At 41.0% G+C, this 18,055-nt stretch overlaps 1 protein-coding gene across 1 annotated transcript in view; it reads right to left on the minus strand.

Annotated features, from left to right (window-relative positions):
• cntn3b (contactin 3b) overlaps nt 1-18,055 on the minus strand; it is a 52,982-nt gene that overhangs the window by 19,874 nt on the left and 15,053 nt on the right. The window contains exons 4-11 of the mRNA XM_076752890.1: nt 13,342-13,517; nt 9,375-9,473; nt 6,526-6,729; nt 4,169-4,271; nt 3,603-3,787; nt 3,038-3,174; nt 835-964; nt 47-197 (exon numbers count right to left, since the gene is read on the minus strand). Of these exons, the coding sequence (XP_076609005.1) occupies nt 47-197; nt 835-964; nt 3,038-3,174; nt 3,603-3,787; nt 4,169-4,271; nt 6,526-6,729; nt 9,375-9,473; nt 13,342-13,517 (1,185 nt within the window). The remainder of the gene's footprint in view (nt 1-46; nt 198-834; nt 965-3,037; nt 3,175-3,602; nt 3,788-4,168; nt 4,272-6,525; nt 6,730-9,374; nt 9,474-13,341; nt 13,518-18,055) is intronic.

Here is an 18,055-nt window from a genome sequence, read left to right on the forward strand (position 1 = left end):
TGTGAACAAAAGCTGCAAGGAATATGCGCTTGGACTTTTATCCTACCTTTCAGTTCTCTGCAGGATCTCATTCCCTTTCTTCCACAGGCTAATTGCTGGGGGTGAGGCCTGAGGCTTGCATTCAAGAGTGACTTCGCTGCCTGAGCGAGCTTTTAGCAAGGCCCTTAATGGACTTTTGGAGAAACTGGGAGGTGAAGCTGTGTGTTGTGTGTTGGGGGGAGACAGAGAAAGATATCAGATTAAAAAAAAAAAAAAAAAACCCAGAATGCAGATCACCTCTCCTCTAGCATCAGTCATTGCAGCTCAAAATCTCAACATGAATGCATCAGCAATGCCTATTGGGCTCAAGTCTGTGGACCCACCTGCCACCCCACCTTTCATCTACACACACAGAATCCACCCTCACCAAGCTTTCAACCTGCACAGGTTTCAGCTGTTGTCCACACTCATTATCACATTTTGTCAGCCATCATTTGGACCCCCAAGTGTCATCACATGTATCAAGACAGAATCTATTTCTCATCGAGCCAGTCAGATGGAAGTCATCAAAGCTTTGCAAATAAATCAATATCCCATCTACATGAGAAAGCATGCACAATGCCACAAAGCAATGTGTCTGTAGTATCCAAATCAATATGATGAAAAGAGTCAAAGTAAAATGAGACACTCTATCAGATTCATATTTTTGCTGGCAGAGCCCATAGTGATACCAAATGAGTCTGCAGACTGATTGCTGAGGAGAGCTATACCAGGCTGCTGGTTTTTATCTGAGAAGATGATCAAACGCACAGACAGATAAGCAGGATAAAAGCAGAGGGAGGGATACAATCTTACCTAACACCATTAGTTGGGCGCTGGAATAAATAATGCCATGTTTGTTTTCAGCCACACACTGATACATCCCCGAATCTGACAGGTTTAATGCAGCTATAGAAAGAGCCCCGTTTTCGATTTGTACACGGCCCTGCAGAAGAAAGAGAAACAGTTCTGCATATCCATTGCAAGCCCAGTCTATTACGTCCAAACGCGCAGCAGCAATTACTGGTGCACCATGAGGGGAGGAGGACAGCAGGAGAGGAGAAAGAGAGAAAAAAACAGTTAAAGGGCCTTGTGGCATTCTACGTATGTTCAGCTTGTAATAGGGGAACAAATGAGGAGGCAGTGGTGAAAACTGCAAACCTGCATCTTAGATATACAGAAAAGAAGCAATGTTGACAACAGCACCAGCAGCATATTAAAAAGCCATTTGTTTTCTGTGGTTGTTCAATTGGAAAAACTATGATGACAGCTTGGATGATGGCTTAGAGTGGTTTTTAACTCAATGATCTAGTCAGAGACTCTCTGGTTTCTTATGGTGCTATGATAATTACAGACATATAGAAAGCCGTCACATAAACACTGCTAACCTTCTGAGTGAACATCTAACTTGGATTTGTAGCATTTTTCTAAAGATAATTACATTTTTGAACTTTTTTTTGCTTTGTTTGCTAATACAAAGGGGCATGTTTGCACAATACCAGTCATGATAGGTGAAAACAACTGAACAGTATCTTGGGGAGTGTCTGAAGGGAATTTGAGAAAACTCTGAGGACGTCATCTTGGGTTTGGGTTTTAGGGTTTAACAAAACCCTTGTGTAAAAAGACTGCAGTCTGAAACATGTGGGAATCTACATGTGTCATGAAAAGATGTTATTGTTGCATTGTGAGAAATGTAAGAGATTTTTGGGGCTTGAGAAAGCAGATTTTCACCTGACATTACTTGCACAAATGTGATTGCTTGAACATTTGTGTTTATTTGCCCCAATCAACTTTAGCTGTAAGCTTGCAAGCAATTTTCACACTGATTGTGTGTTTGTGTTCAGCTCAGTCTCTGACTAAACTCCGAACTCAAGAGAAACTCTGGTTCTTCCTCTTATGTCCTTATTTCTCTCCTCTTCCTCTGGTCTGTACATTTATCAAGCAGATTTACAGTATAAAAGCCCAGGATACGTACAAACTTTTCACTCAAATTGAAATATTTTCAACTCGCTTCTTTGCATCAATTCACATCAATTTACGCTGCCCTAGTGTCTTTCCATTTACTTTTTCATGCAATCTCTCTCCATAAATTTCCCTCGCATGCTGTCTGAACACACCCCATTTATACCTGTTAGGAAGGGTTCGGATGGTAAATGCACACAAAATTCATTGTGATCAGAATGCGAGCAGATCGGCCCAAAACTCCGGCCCTTCCCGCTGGCTCAAGCTAGCCCAGCAAAAACACCTAGAAGCAGCTCAAAAAGTGGTTTAAAATAGAACGCACACTGAGATCAAAACACAATGCAGGAAGAATCAATGTAGCATGAACACTTGATTAATACCGGGCGCACAGGCAAAGGCCTTCGAGTCCGATGCCATTATGCAGATCATGAGTATAGATGCAGACACTATCTTTAAATAGGGCCAAAGTGTCCAGATACCTCTGCCTCCTTTTTAAATATGTCTGCAACATTATGAAAACACAGTACTTAATCACTGGAGTACCCTATGAATTTCATGAACAGTATTTCTACATTGCAAGTGGAAAATGAGAGGCTGATTCTAGCCATGAAAAGACAATTGTGATGCAGAACCTGCGTTCATCCACAACAGGGTTAATTCATAGTTAATTTTGTCTCTGTACAGTTTGGATTCAGTGTAACTCATTACCAGACCTAACTTGCTGTGTTACCTCATCAAATCGAGGACAAGTTTTAAGCAATATGAAAGCTGTGAAGAAGATATTATAGGCTTCTTCGGCAATTCTGTAGGGAGAGACAAGTTGAGCTTCAGCTTAGCTTCTCAGTAAGCCTCAGAACAGCGTCAGTGCTCCTTAACCTAGATTTTCCAAGTGTGTGGAACTCGTGTGGAGGGATGAGCATCATTCTTGCAAAAGATATTCCTTCATTTTGTGTTTTAAATGTTCAGTTGGATTGTATGAACACATCTTTACATTTACTCATGCTTTTAAATTGTCACCCATCTGTATTACAGTGAGAAATCTAACAGATCTCCATACCTCAGCCACCACCTGGTCCCCGTTCTTCAGCCAGCTGTAGGATGGTTTAGGCTTTCCACTGGCTTTCCACTCCCAAAAGAAGTTTTCCTCAATGGACAGAGCTGTGTCCGTCACTGTCTGGAGCCAGTGAGGTTTAGCTAAGGATAAATGAGAGGATTACCTTTTAAAACATGCGTTTTAATTAAAGAAGCAGTGGATTAGCAAAGTGGTATCAGAAATCATAAAGCTGTTAAAGCAGCCTTGCATTAAATCATCAAAGTTTTAACTCAGCAAGTGGATTATCAGCAGAATGAGGAACACAGTTTGGTAAACAGATTTGAATATTGACTGGAAATGAGTTTGGAGCCTCTAAAATAATAATCACTTTTTCCTTTTCAAGCCTGGGTCCATACCCTGTCTTGTCACTTCATGGTAACATGCTATAGATAAACAGATTTTCTCTCAAACAAATGAGATTAAAGCAGCTGGATGCATGTTTCCTGTAAAAATGTGGATATCTGCTACAGATACATTAATTTCTGTGTCTCCTTCCATTCACTGTCCCAATTTGAAATGCTTCACTAACCATGGAATGAAATACGACCCCGGGCAGCGTTTTTGCCTCGCCGATTCTCTGCCATACATTCGTACGTCCCTGCGTCTTCCTGCTGGAAATTAGGGATTTCAAGGACGGCGTTTGAATTCTTCATTTTGACTTTGCTGGGGAAAGGGATGCCGCTGGTTCTCCTCCAGCTTATTTCTGGGACAGGGCTGTGAACAAAAAGTTCCCATGGTGGCAACTGTCAGTCACAGTGATCAAAGTCTGATTAAGCACAGAAGAAAAGAAGTTGAAGCAAGAGCCTTGTGAATTATTGTTCCCTACAAATCAAACTGTGATTGCTCAGATTTCCAAAGCTCTTAAAAAAACTTTGATTCCTGCTCCCTTGTCTTTTCATGCTAGGGCCCTTGCTCTCCTATGGATTGATGAATCTCAGCATGAGTAATGTTACGTTTGAGCATTCTTAAATCATCTTGAGTAGCACTATGCATGGATGAGCCCACAGCTTACTTCACACACACACACACACACACACACACACACACACACACACACACACACACACACACACACACACACACAGGCTGACTTACTTTCCCAGAGCGAAGCATTCCAGTTTCACCACCGATTCCTTCGCAGCTGGAACTGAATCAGGGAAATGAACTTCTATTTTGGGTTCATATTCACCCATTACTCCTACAAAAGGGAGACAATAGATGACAAGCTTTTTATATCAATAATTAACAACACACATCACGCACACGCTGGATCAAACGGGGAGCAGTAACACGGTAGGACAGCGAACAAATAGTCTTTGTGCATATGGAGCGAAAGTGACCACTGAAGGGCTGGTACAGAGGGGCAAAAAATCAGGTGGCTTATAAAAGATTCAGAGAACACATCATGAAAAAGACTTGTTTACTAGAGATTTATCACCTGTGGCAATGCGACTTCATTTAGAACTGTATTTGTATTCACATCACTAGAACAGGTCAAAGACTTCTTCACAGAGACAGTAGTATGCCCTTTACTATTATCAATTACAACCCCAGTCTGTCAGCACGAGCTGATTTGGGGTCCAGTGCATGTTTTCAGATTAAAGGTCACTATGACTGTGAGAAGCTGTGATAAGTGCAAGCATCTTACACAGCACAAAACATGGAAACTGCATCTCCTTCAACAAACTATCCATACCCTCAACACGTGGTCAGTAATGACCAGCAATAGTTTCCTGTCTAGAAACATCTCTGACTGACACAATACAACAGTAATTCAAACTCTAAATCAGCTAATGAAAGCTTTGCCATTTTTACGTTTTAAGTTCCAACTGATGCGACCCAAACCCAAGCGACTGTTAAGTACGGGCTGGGCAGAGTTAGCTTGTTTCCAATGCTAAGGCTAACGTTACTGGTTGTCACGGCAGCCGCGCAGATGCCGCAGGGAGGAGGGGCTTGGAGGCAGGGCATGAGTGCAGCGGAGAGGGAGGGGGGTGACGTGAACTTGTGTTGGTTCAAATTTTCAGGCTAAGTCTGCTTTCTTCTCGATCTTACCTAATGCAGCTTTAATGGCTTTCTAATGATTAGCCAATTATTTTATTTATCGATTAGCTATAAACCATTAATAACATCTGGATTGAATGGGCATGAAAAATCTGTATGGCCAACGTTCACCCTTTGTGTTTTGTAGTAATATCATTATAATTGTTGGCGAAGAGTTGTTTTTTTTTCTATTAAGCCACCATGTCTGCAGTAATAAGTGCTATTAAGTCATTAAAAACAACTCGGGGGCCTGATAAATACAGGTATAAAGGGTGCCTTATAGAAAGTGGTACTAAAAACACATGACTGTGCTGACCACACTGTGTGACTGAGAAGAAAAATGCAACAGCACAGCAGCAAAGAGTTGGTGATTTGCAGGTCAAAGACATCCAGATTGGTTGAAACACTGTTTTGTCTTTTTTAACCTTTTTTTAAAAAAACATAATTGGCAAAAAGCAGGTCCTACTATCTTGTTGAAATATAATCAATGAAATTTTGTTCATACAACTGTGAAACAATATGTATAACAGTACAGGGCCGAGTGATGAAATGTTTTTATATTGAAATTTGAAAGGGAACAATTTTAAAATTGCAAGACCAGCAATTTAATTTCTAACTTCATCATTAACAATGTCTGACGCAACTGAATGGTTAAGTCAGCAACTGCAAAATCCAAATGAGAAATAATGGCGGTTGTCTGGTTAATAGGCTCTCTGCATGCACACTTGGCCAAAGATGGTTTTGTGAAAGAACCACCACTCTGTATCATTTTTAAAAGAATGTGTGTCATTTTAAAGTTTCTTAAAGACAAACAGACTCATCTTTTCCTACATAACAATCTCGGTGATTGCCTCGTGTCACTCTCAGACAGGTAGCTAGCAGTTAGCTTGGCAGTTAAATGTTGGACAGAGCTGTCAGAATGTCCCAGTTAAACCTCTAACCAAATCATATCATCACTTTAAGATCGAGACCATGAAAGCCCTGTCAGTCTGTGAGGCTAACTTTAACATCAGCTCAAGCATGTTGAGTGACATGTCAACAGTATCGTTAGGTGTCATCAGTCTGATATCAAAACCATGTACCAATTTACGGAAAACAATCACAATTTAAAAGGCCATAGCAACACATCTCAATTATAATATTGTTATAATAATACGTAACCTAGAGGTGCGAAAAAAGTGTCTCGTGTTTTCAAGCAAATTTTGCTCAGTTCTAACTTACTGTAGACAAACGCCAAATTGATGCATACAGGGCAATGACCATATATATCAAAGATGGATTACCTCATCACAGATTACTGTTTGAATCTATGTGACGCATGAGCTAAAAAGACTTTTTCTACTTTGTATTTAAGTGGACAGGGGGGTAAAAGAGTGGGGCTCAAACTAATTTAACTTGTTTAAGACAGTTACCGTCACTTCTGAGGACGAGTGGTGTAGGAGAGCTGAGCACCTTCTCCCTTGTGACAGTGTTGTTCACCACACAGGTGTAGTTGCCAACATCTGAGGGCTCCACTTTTGCGATGTACAGACTCCCGGTCTCTTGAGAGATGAATCGCCGATTATCTTGTTGCACAAAGTACGGGTATTCATTAAAGATCCAGGCAAATGCCAGCTCTGAAAGGAAAAGGAAAACAGTTCAACTTAGAGCAGTGTTGGTCCACTGTCGCTCTTTCAAAGCACGACTGATTTCCACATGCAGTATTAGATACATCAACCTCTGTGACTGGGGCGGCTGAACCGAAAGAAACATACCCTACTGTGGCCTAAAAATGTTAGTAGTTTCCTTGGGTAGCGATACCATGGCAAATGTAATAGCTATCAGTGCAGAAGAAATGGGAGACCTAAGGAAAGGGAGCGAAACAAAATGGATTACAGCGCGTCAGTGGCCCTCCCCTGACACATGGCCTCCATTCCTTGGTTCCCTGAGTGACATGGTTGGTTCATGGGAGGCACGAACAAATGGACGGATGGATTGAGGGATGGATGGATTGACGTATGGAAGTAGGAATATGTTCTGATGCCCCCTCACAAGCAGCAGGTCTACCATAAGAAAGGACAGACCTGCCAGGGTGAATTACTGTGTCATTTTGAGAGGCACACACTGCACAGATTTGCAAGAGCGAGGGGAAGCTCTGTGTAATCTACCACTTTGGAGGTGAGGGGCTCCGAGTCAAAAGGTGTATGCAATGACTGTCAATCATATCCGATGCCCCCCGAGGGAGCGAGTCTCTCGCCTTTGGATGGGATCGGGAGTCCGAGCTGGGTGCAGCGATGCAGATACAAAGCTCTTTCTGATTAGGCAAGTATGAGCCACACAGAGTCAGCATAGCCTCTATCTGAACTATGTGATTGTAATGAGCGCTGATAGAATTTTGCCAAACAATTGAAAGTCAAGTAAAAACTGGTAATACAGCACAAGGGCTTTTATGCAACAGAAACGCGACTTGTGCACCAAAAAAGCCCCTCAAGTAAACAAATGTCTGTGATGGAGCACAAAAGTGATACAATCGCCATTGTTTGTGACAATATTGTATTTTTCATATCTGAGTGATGTGATAATGGAAGCGGTAGTGGAGGAAAAAGCTTTTGCAGAATTCAAAGTCAATGAAGCATAATGAAAACCAGAAGGGATGCCTTATAGGTGTTAGATAAACTTCAGTGGAGTTCAGGGCTATGTAGCAAATCGATGCTTTCAAAATTCAAGAGAAAAAGAAAGAAAGGGGGAAGAAAAGGAGGGGAAGGAGAGAGAGAGCGAGAAAGAGGCAGAGCCAGAGAGGGAGCAACAAGGCAAGAAAGGAACAGCAGGCTTACTTTCATTCACTTCTGAAAATGTGAGAAAACACAATAGCGCTACGGTTACAGCAGCCAACCGCATATAAGCCTATGTCAGAGGAAAGCTGTCAAACTGTATTTCACACAAAGTACTCTGACCCATTATCCCATAGACCAGCTGTACAATGCACTGGGCTACAAACTGTTCTCTTGTGAAGAAAATTGGTTGTTCCAATGTGCAAGCTACTGTATCAAGAGGGAGACAAGTTGGGCAGCAGCCATTGTCCATGTCCTCAGTTTCCTGCAGATACGCGGGGGGGTGAGCAGACTGCTTCTTTATCTCCAATTTGTGGCCTCTCATTTAAAAAATACATATTCAGCTTCTCTGAAAACCAATGAAAGCATCTTCTTTAATTGTGTGAAGCTATAGAAGTATGAGACAATAGCTAGCAGCTGATTAGCTTAGCATAAGTTGTGGAAACTGCTAGCCTAGCTCTCTCCAAAGGTAACAAAATCTGCCTAGTAGTGCTTCTAAAGCTCACTAATTAACACAATATATATCTGTTTTATTTTCCTAAAAGAAAAGAAGAGTTGTGAAAGTTACCCCAACTGACTAAAAAGTCAGTAGTTGTTGATCAGCATATAATCCCTCGTAAAACCAAATTTGTTGTTTTTACACTTTGGTGTTTTGTACAGCTAAACAAATGAAATATACCATGTAAACCAGTGAGCTTTAGAGCTACATCTATGTTGATATTGTCAATTTTGGAGAGAATGATGCTAGCTGGCAGCCCTGTCAGATGACTAGGGTCTGCCTCGAATGGCAGCTTGGAGTCGCTGGGGATTGTTTGTTGTTTGACAGTTTGTTGTTTGTTGGTAACAGAACCGGGTTCAGCAGCCTCCCAGTTAATACAGTCGGATCAGGACCAAACACAGTAAAACACTGCCAAGGTGATCAGCAGCTCTGACCAAGACTCTGACTACGGGGATGATGAATACATGACAGAAGAGGCATGAAGCAGGAGAGGAGCAAGAGGAAGGTCAGTTATCACCAGCGTGGAAAGGCAGCATCTAGAGCCAGAATATTTTCACATCAAGGCAGAGCTGGTCATTGTTGGAACAGTGGAAAGAGAGGATGGAGGATGGTTTTTTGTTGAGTTTTATTATGTTTTTGAGGAGCTTGAATCAAGTGTGTGTTACAATGTTAACTTGACAATTAAGCTTGTTTTAGTTACACATTTTTGTGAGTGTAGTTTATTGATTAGACTGAAAAAGCTAAGAGAGCATGTGAAACATGGCAAACTCACTGCTCACATACATCTCCCAGCTGATACTATGGGGGAAAATATACTATCAGACTATCTGTAGGAATAAGGGGTAATCCTTAAATCAAAGGTTGCCATATATATGTGTGTGTGTAACACACACACACACACACACACACACATATATATATATGTATATATATATAGAGAGAGGAAACTTACCTCCGGAATGTGCAGGTGGTCCACATAACAGCACCACTCCCTGGCCTTCACGGACATTGACAGCACTCCTCACTGTTTGAGTTTTGAAGTTATCGAGATCTGATGAGTCAAATAAGATTGAAATAGGATTAGACAGCAGCTGAAACAACCTAAAATCATCAACAGCGTAGAACTGAATATCAGACAGGCAAAAAGTATGTTTTTACGTAGTCTATATTCTCAAGAGTTTCTTTGAAAATGATAGTTTTGAAAATAGGAGACATAAGTTCTCCCAAACGCCCTACACTGATTGACTGAGGCATGTGTTTGATGCTACATTTCGAGCACTGGGACTTTAACAGGGCATTATTGATAGCCCTGGGACACCTCCTGACAGCCTCTGACGCTTTCAAAGGCATCTAGGGTGCTGATGAAATACATGGACCTGACTTGGTGACGTTTACCCTGCAACGCTACACTTTAACACATGGAAGAGATTAGGCTAAAAAGGGATGAAATGAGCAGGGGGAAGGAAACGCTGTGCACAGACTGAGCAAACATAGGGAGCATGCATGACAAATAACAGTTTGCTGTGCCAGCAGCAATAAGTAACATCATTATTAAATGTGGTGTAATCTTGCACTTAAAAGCATTAGCTTCACCATCAATACTCTCGGCACAATCTATCCCCTGCAAATGAATGAGCAGTTGCTGGCAGACAAAACCTAAACCTGGGATGATAAACCACCCCTGGCTTCATGACTGATGGAGGGAAGCTGCTGCAGTCTGCTCTGTACTCTGTCTGCACCCTCTGGCTAACAGCCTAGAGTAAGCCTTCCAAACACAAACAAAAGAAAGTCAGTGTGACCGATAAGGGAAATTAGGAGAAGGAAGATTATGGAGAGAAGTGGGACAGAGTGTTGGTAAGATTAATGAGCAGCTCTCTGATGACCGCAGTGGAATCAAACAGAGCCAAGTCACGGCAGGACACAGAGGAGGCCACAGGAGGAGATGGCTGACTTGAAATACAGACAGAGGCGATGTCCTTCTGATCTCACCAGGCTGCCTTGGTAAATACAGAGTCCATCTCCTAAAGACATTTATGATTCTGTGGAGCGGTGCCGGAGTGAGATTCATACACTTGGTTTGATTGAAAAAGCCTGGCATAACAGCAGTTGATAATTATAACCGCAACGCTTTTGGAAACAGCAGGAGGAGAATCAGAGAGCTACTGATAATTACTTAGTGGACGAGGAAAGGCTGACTCCTTCACCAAGATCAAGCAAAATGGCACAGAAGAGGGTAGAGATGTAGCTGGGCTCAGTGCTGGAGGGGATACACTCCTCTCTTCTCTGGCCTCTGAGCAGAAGAATAATGGGCTTCACTGGCGTGAACTGACCACACACTGTAACTCTGAGAGCTAGAGGCCAAACTCACTGTAGCTGCAGTGATTCCTTTGTAAGCATAATCAGTCTCTGCCGGAAAAGAATGGCTAGCCTAGATATTACAGAGAGCAACCATTACAGCTCGAATATGATTGGTCTGGGCAATGGCGCCGGCGTATAGACATTCGCTGCTATAAATTCTGTCCAGCAGTGTTCCTGAGCAAACCTACTTTTACCTGCTCCAGGGGCAAGACAATAAAGCCATCTCGATGTTCGGCTGCTATTTTAATAATAATAAAAAAAATCTGCCTTATTACAACTTGAGTCTATTTTTCTTGTACCTTTCTGCTACCATTGTTGCCATTGTTAGAATCAGTTATGATAACACTGTACTCACCTATGCAATTGCAGAGACTTGCAAACAGGACAACATAATTACAATAAAATGCAACAAGGGCAAGAAATGTTTGCTGTCAGACGATCACACAGGTAGCAAACAAGCCAATAGTGTGGCCAAACTATTTAAAGCAGTATTCATTATTTGGCCACTTGGCAGCAGCAGAATGAGCTGTAAACACAATGCTGACATATGATCACCTTGAAAGTTCATATGGTGCTTGATTTGACGAGATAGTGTTTGCCAGTGATTTCTTATTACACATCCAGCAGACACATAGAAACATTATCATTCTTTTGTTATCATGTTTGTGGCCACCAATGGGAATTGTAATGTAAATCCAAAACTCGCTGTCTTTTAGCTCTTTTGGTCTCCACACACTCCTGACGGAAACATCTGGCTAATTAGCACCAGTGAAAAATGGTTGTGTAGGTCGTCTATGCAAATAGGTTATTAAAATAAGTTTATTGTGGAAAAAGTTCCGCTGATGGAGGAGGTGGGTTGAATGGATGGGTCAAACACAGGACTTTCACCCATGAGACCACTGTTTGTGTCCTGTAAGTTAACGTTGACTTATTTTGACTGACATAATGCACATAACAGTAACATTTTTAACTCAAATCATGATCTTTTCCGAAACCTAACCAAGTACTTTGGATGCCTAAACCTAAGCAAACTGCTACTATTTCACAAAGTTAACCATGTGACAAAGGTGCAGTAAGCATATCCCTGGTACTCTGCAACCTTCATGCATGTTATGTTGGTAGTCAATGGCAATCAACCTTTTCAGTCTTTCAGGTATGGAGACGTGTTGCATAGTGTTCCACCATGTTCATCAGCTCGTCACTAGCCGTGTCTGCTGTGTAGTGCTGATGCAGGAAGTGTTCAGTGGGCTTATCAGAGTTTTTTCATGAATCACAGCTGCCAGTTGTTGCTGGAAATGACACTGATGAGAGAGCTGAGACTGTGTGTGACATTATCCCAATGTAATGTGAGCAGGCCTGAGAGGACGGTTCCAGGAGAGAAACATTAATGTGGATGTGCAGTCGACCAATGTTGCAACACTCCTAGATATCAGCAATTGACTTGATGAGCACAATGTTATCAATAACCCTTGACGATTGCCAAAGCGATAAAAGTAACACCCAGATTGTATGAAACCAGAATTTCTCTAAGGCAGTTTGAATTAACTTATCAGCAGTACGGGATGTTGATGCTGTAGATTGCAAATTTGTGTGTAATTCCATCCATTATTCCAGTTGCTTTAATTGCAAGTGTGAGCTGTGGGAGGACATGTTAGCTTATAGTGGTTGCAGCCGAATTCTGAAGGAAAGCAAAACAGCAAAGGAGGCATGACATTTCTATCTCAGGGCAGTGGCCTCATTACACAGAAAAACAGAGTATCAGCCGTGCTGATCTCCTAGACCTCCCTCACTGTGCATTAAGCAAGACAATAAATGTCAAGCAGCTCTGCTCTTCACCCGGTCCCCAGAAGTGAGATTCATTACTGGGCTATAGGGATAATAGCAGTCCATCTCCTGAGAGGAAGTGAAAGGCTCTCTATCCTTGGGACATGATCAATAGTCAGCAGGCTTGATCAAGAGAAGAGAGGTGCCTCTACAGTGCCTGTCTGGAAGGTAGGGCCCCACTCCACAGCATCACTTTCCACTCTGCCTTTTGTCTTTTAAGCAGAGAGCTGACAGAGAAGCAGACAGCCTGTCACTATGTGATGCACAAATAATCTGCTGTATATATTGTACAATAAGAAGTGGCTGGTGATTACATAGATGCAAGCGCTTCTTAGGCATTATCTGTGTTTGTCTCCTTTAAAGCCTGGATCACAGGGGCCGGCGTATCACTTGGCAAAATATGAGTCAATTCGGACGGAGCGTAGATGCTGTCAGAGTTGGAACCACTAATGAGAATCAATGGAGTTCAGAAGCAGTCAGAAGCTGCCTCACCCACTGTGTTTGTTGCATCTGACATTTCATTCGATTACCATTTCCCCTCTCGAAAATCTATTTGCAAGCAATCTGAATGAGAAATTGGACTACTAAATGAAAAAAAAAAAAAAAAAAAAAAGGCCTGAGCCACAACTATATAACACATGTCAGACTGGTATACAGCACACACAAAGAGATGCCAGGATGTCACGACTGTGTCAGAGTCATGCCAGAAACGTGTTAGCAATTGTGAGATCACTTACATGCAAATTGCAGGCTGGCTCTGCGGCTGAGGATGGACCCCCATGTGTTGAAGGCCGTGCACTGGTATACCCCGGTGTCTTGGTCCTTGTCCAGGTTGCTAATGATCAGGCTGCCCCCAGACATGTGACGCCGGTAGTCATTCCCCAGATCAATGAGTGTTCCGTTTAGTGACCATCTGGAAAAATGCAAACACAATCAGTAGCTGATCCCCCTGGAGATGCACGCTCACTGTGTTTGTCACAGAGATCGATTTGATCAGTCCACCCACATCATGCTGAGAAGATAAAAGGTGAGTAATAAGAGTTGGGTTCTGTATTATTAACAGAGAAATCTGAATGTTGTGAATATCCCTTACGGCAATTTATGAAGAAACACGCTTCACATTGAGGACAGCTACAGTTTGACTTCACTGAAGTATTTTGTTTTGCTATTAATTTAGGCAAAATTCCAAACAGAGCAAATCTGCTGTGGTGAGTATTGATTTTCTCCTGCTTTCATTGTGAAGTGGATTTTATTTCATCTAATTTTTAATTACTTCCACTATGGAGGTTATGTTTTTGGTGCAGTTTGTAAGTCTGTTAGCAGAATGTCTGAAAAATGTTGACAGACCTCGTTGACATTTGGTGGATATTTAGCTCTTGCGTCAGGGAAGTGTTTTTGTGCAGGTAAGAATACACTATGAATTTTATAGCATGTTTTGCATGTTTGGTGTTTTTATCCACACTATAGCATTAAAATTTCGTCCAGACATTAATGGTGCCCAAAGGATGAGTCCCGCTGACTTTTCTTTTAGCGGCACCATGAGGTAAACATCTGTGATTTAGACTGAACAACTGTTGTGATAATTTCGGAGATTCCTTCACTTTTTCCATCAAACTTGATGATGAATGATTTAAACATGTCCGTTTTTGTGCCGATTCGCAGAACACAGTGGTGGAAGAAGTAACAATAATATCACAGTTTAAAAATACTGCAATTACGATCATGGATGCAGTAACATTCAAGCTGCATTTAAATGTGGCAACTGGCTGTGATACAGATCATTTTACTAATTTTAAACATTGTTGATTGGTTTGACTTACTGTGTAACGATGCATTTTATTTTACATGCTCTTTATATGTTTACAAAATCTTCATTTGCAAAGTAATTAGTAGCTACAGTTGCAAACTAAAGTAACTCAAACTCACTTCAGTACAGTACATGAGTAAATGTACTTAGTTGCTTTCCACCCCTGATAGCACACTAAACTAGCATGGCTGCCATCCTAAACATTATCATCTTAGCATTGCCATTATGAGGATGTTAGCATGCTGATATTAGTATTCAGCTCAAATCAGTGACGTGCGGTGAGGTCCATGACTGATGAGGCACTGACTCCTCTGGAGCCAGATGTAAAAATATATGAACCCAAAATAGAAGCTTATATTTCAATTTTGACCTTAATTGAAACAATTAGTTGTTTTAAAAGCTTTTAATTATGCTTTAATCAATTCCACACTGATAGCAAGAAAAACAAAAGAATATTTAATATAAGGTCAAATTTGATTTTTTTAAAATGTAAATGCTTTTTTTTTTTTGGCTGATCTCTCTTTTTTTTAATTAAAACACCCACTATTGCCCTCTGTGTAGGAGAGCACACAGCGACGTGCATTGCGGCGATGGAGCTCAGCACTGCCACCTATCAGCGTGGCACGGTACTTTCTGCCTCACCCAGAGCATTTTCACATCCATGGCCGATATAAAGAAAGACAGCAATGGGCTGTGTCAGTCAGTGTATGTGGCACAGCGGCGTCAGGAGTGAGGCACAGCTCATCGCTGCCTCACCTCGCCCTTCTCCCATGTATTTGAACAGGAAATGCGTAAATTTAGCGATTTTGACCATAGAAATGTTGAAATCATAGAGAAAACAAATTTATAGAACAGTCATGAGCTTAAGTCTGAATTTCCTCCTCTTAACGAATTTATAAACCACAGCAAGTTTTTTTTAAAATTATATTTTAACAGCTGAGGCACTGCCTCCCCTGACCGCAAGTCACTGGCTCAAATACACCACTTTGCTCAAGTGCAGCCTTACAGAGACACTAGCATGGCTGCAGACTACACAAGCTTGAATACAAAATGAAACAAAAAAGAAGCAAGCATGACATGATCATATATCCATCCATGAACATTTCGATGCAGGCTCAGAAACAGCTGCAGATTAAAAATACCTTAACATCTTCTGGTTTTGAAATTAAAAGTCTAAAGGACTGTGCAGCCTTGGCAGAGGTATGCCTTCTCTGAGTGCTTTATAATTAGTTTGTTTGTGCTTTTGTGTTTCTGACTTACTGCTTTCTGACACCTTCATAATGCATTGTCTACAGACCATTTACTTCAAGGAAAGGTCATGAGATACTCTCTCATGCAAGCTCAGTTCAGAAAGTAACAGCCATTAATCACAGCTACCAAAAGAGACAAAACACTGAATAATATTCATGCTGAACAATGAAAACCCTTTATACATGATTCATTGACATCTACAGTGTCAGTCTGACAGTGACATGTTTGACAGACATGCAAACTGAGTGATTCCTTCTTAAAAGAGTAGAGATTTTCTCGCATTCACACCGATGAAAATGTACTTTTCCCTGTTCCTTCCAGAATTAGAGAGAGAAAGAATTATCGGAATGCTGTGTGAGTGTGAAATGGCCATTCCAATTATCAGGAGGCAAAAATAAAAAAATAAATAAATAAAATCAATATTTTTTTTCCCCCTCCCAGGCACACTAACAGGCAGTAAGAATGATGCTCCATTCAGCCAGTCATGGCTCTCGCCAGTCTCTTGCCTGACAGACTACAAAAGACAAAGCTGTCTTTCATCTTGTAGCTTGCATTATTCATCTAACAGTGTGCCAGTCACTTATTCTGACTGATTTTGCCACTATTCCAACAATATTGCGCTTAAATACCCTATACTTGTCCTAACAAAGCTTATGTTTCTAAAAATGCATTTGAAAACACACGCTCATGCATAATATGAACATTTCGAGTACAACGCACACTTTACTGTTACATTTGAAGTCCTTTTATTTGTCCATTTGAATTCTCCACTGTCCTTTTCCTCCTCTGTTTGTGCCGAAGGGAGGATTATTGTATGTGCAAGAGGGGAGGAGGTTAAATGGAAAAGGATGGGAAGCTAGTTAGACTTGCAGCCACCCAGCATGATTGAACTTAATGGGTGAGGAAGGTGGGCAGCCTGGACAGATCACAAACCCTGGAGCAGACAGATGGCCGGGTGTGATGGTGTGCACCGCAGACACAATCAGTAAGCCACCTACCTACTCTCACTGCAGAAACACCTGAGAAAGGCTCTGATATTAGAAGAGGCAGGGAACCTGTCATCAGAGAGCTCTTGTTTGCTTTTTGTATGTGAACCCAGAAAAGGTGGATGTGACTTGAAGATAAAGAAAGATAACAAGAGCAAATGGGCTACTGTCATTTGCCACAGGTGGCCTCATACCTAAAGCAGCAGTAGACAATATTATTTCATTATAATTTGGTTGAAATAACATTTTTTTTATATATAATTGCAGGTCACTAACAATGTTTAATACAAGGGTTCTTTAAAAAAAAAAAGAAATAACTACCTAATTGCAATTTGATATATTCAAATAAATTTCTCACCCAGTGCAAAGTAAGGGGGAAAAAACGTGAAATGTGAACATTCACATCAGCACAGTACACTGTATACAACATGGTTATAAACTAAACTGGGCTGTGATCTCTTCATACCAAAACCTTGTCTTAATGGATTACTCTGTTACTGCTGTTACTGTTTGAATTCTGTGCCGCTTCCTTTTCCACCACGTGGAAATGTTAAATACAGCACCTTTAATGTGAGGGAATAGGATAAATATCAGCGCCTGTCTCATCTGCTGCAGCCCGACTTCATGACTGACCTCCTACATCCACCACCTGATCATCGGTGTAGTTGCAAAATGTCACTGATCAATCAACATTATAGCTGTATCCAAAATCATTTATTGATTCTCTATTCACTCTCAATGTAGGCAATTCTATGTAAAGCCTTTGTATCCTGTCTGCACGATTTTAATGATGTCAAGAAATCATTTCATAATGGTTTATAGAGCAGTTAAAAATAATTAATACCACCAAGTTTTGGCTTTGTAGGTTGTAAAATTTAATTACATTAAGATTAGTAAAAGGCATTAATAAAGAGTTTCTGCAGTTAAAAATGTTCAGTCATTAATGAAGGGCAATAAACTAGTTATTAATAAATGAATTCAGATGGGTCTTATGAATTAAAGAACTAAAAAACAAACAAACAAAAACAAAACAACAATAATAAAAACAGTGTCATGCTGAAGTAAAAAACATGATTATTAATGGCTTTTAACTGACCCAAGAACACTATTAAATGATTTATTAACCATGAATAAAGCCATTAGTTGCAATGTATAAAACATTTACAAGGCACATCTTGGTCAGAGTCCACTATATAGAGTATAATAATTCTCAGGACTGTATAATGAAAGGTGAATTTCAGACACAAGACATGAGTTCTTCTCTTCTTTAGACACTGAAACGTTTTCCTGCCAACAACTGCGTGATGTACTCCGAGCCGTCAAGACAGGATTAAAGACGGAAGACTTTTTCTGCAATTTCTCTAATTTTGCTCATGCTGTTCCTTCTGAAATACTGGGTATTTTCAC

Source organism: Chaetodon auriga, chromosome 2 (assembly GCF_051107435.1).
Source record: "Chaetodon auriga isolate fChaAug3 chromosome 2, fChaAug3.hap1, whole genome shotgun sequence".
Taxonomy (NCBI): domain Eukaryota; kingdom Metazoa; phylum Chordata; class Actinopteri; order Chaetodontiformes; family Chaetodontidae; genus Chaetodon; species Chaetodon auriga.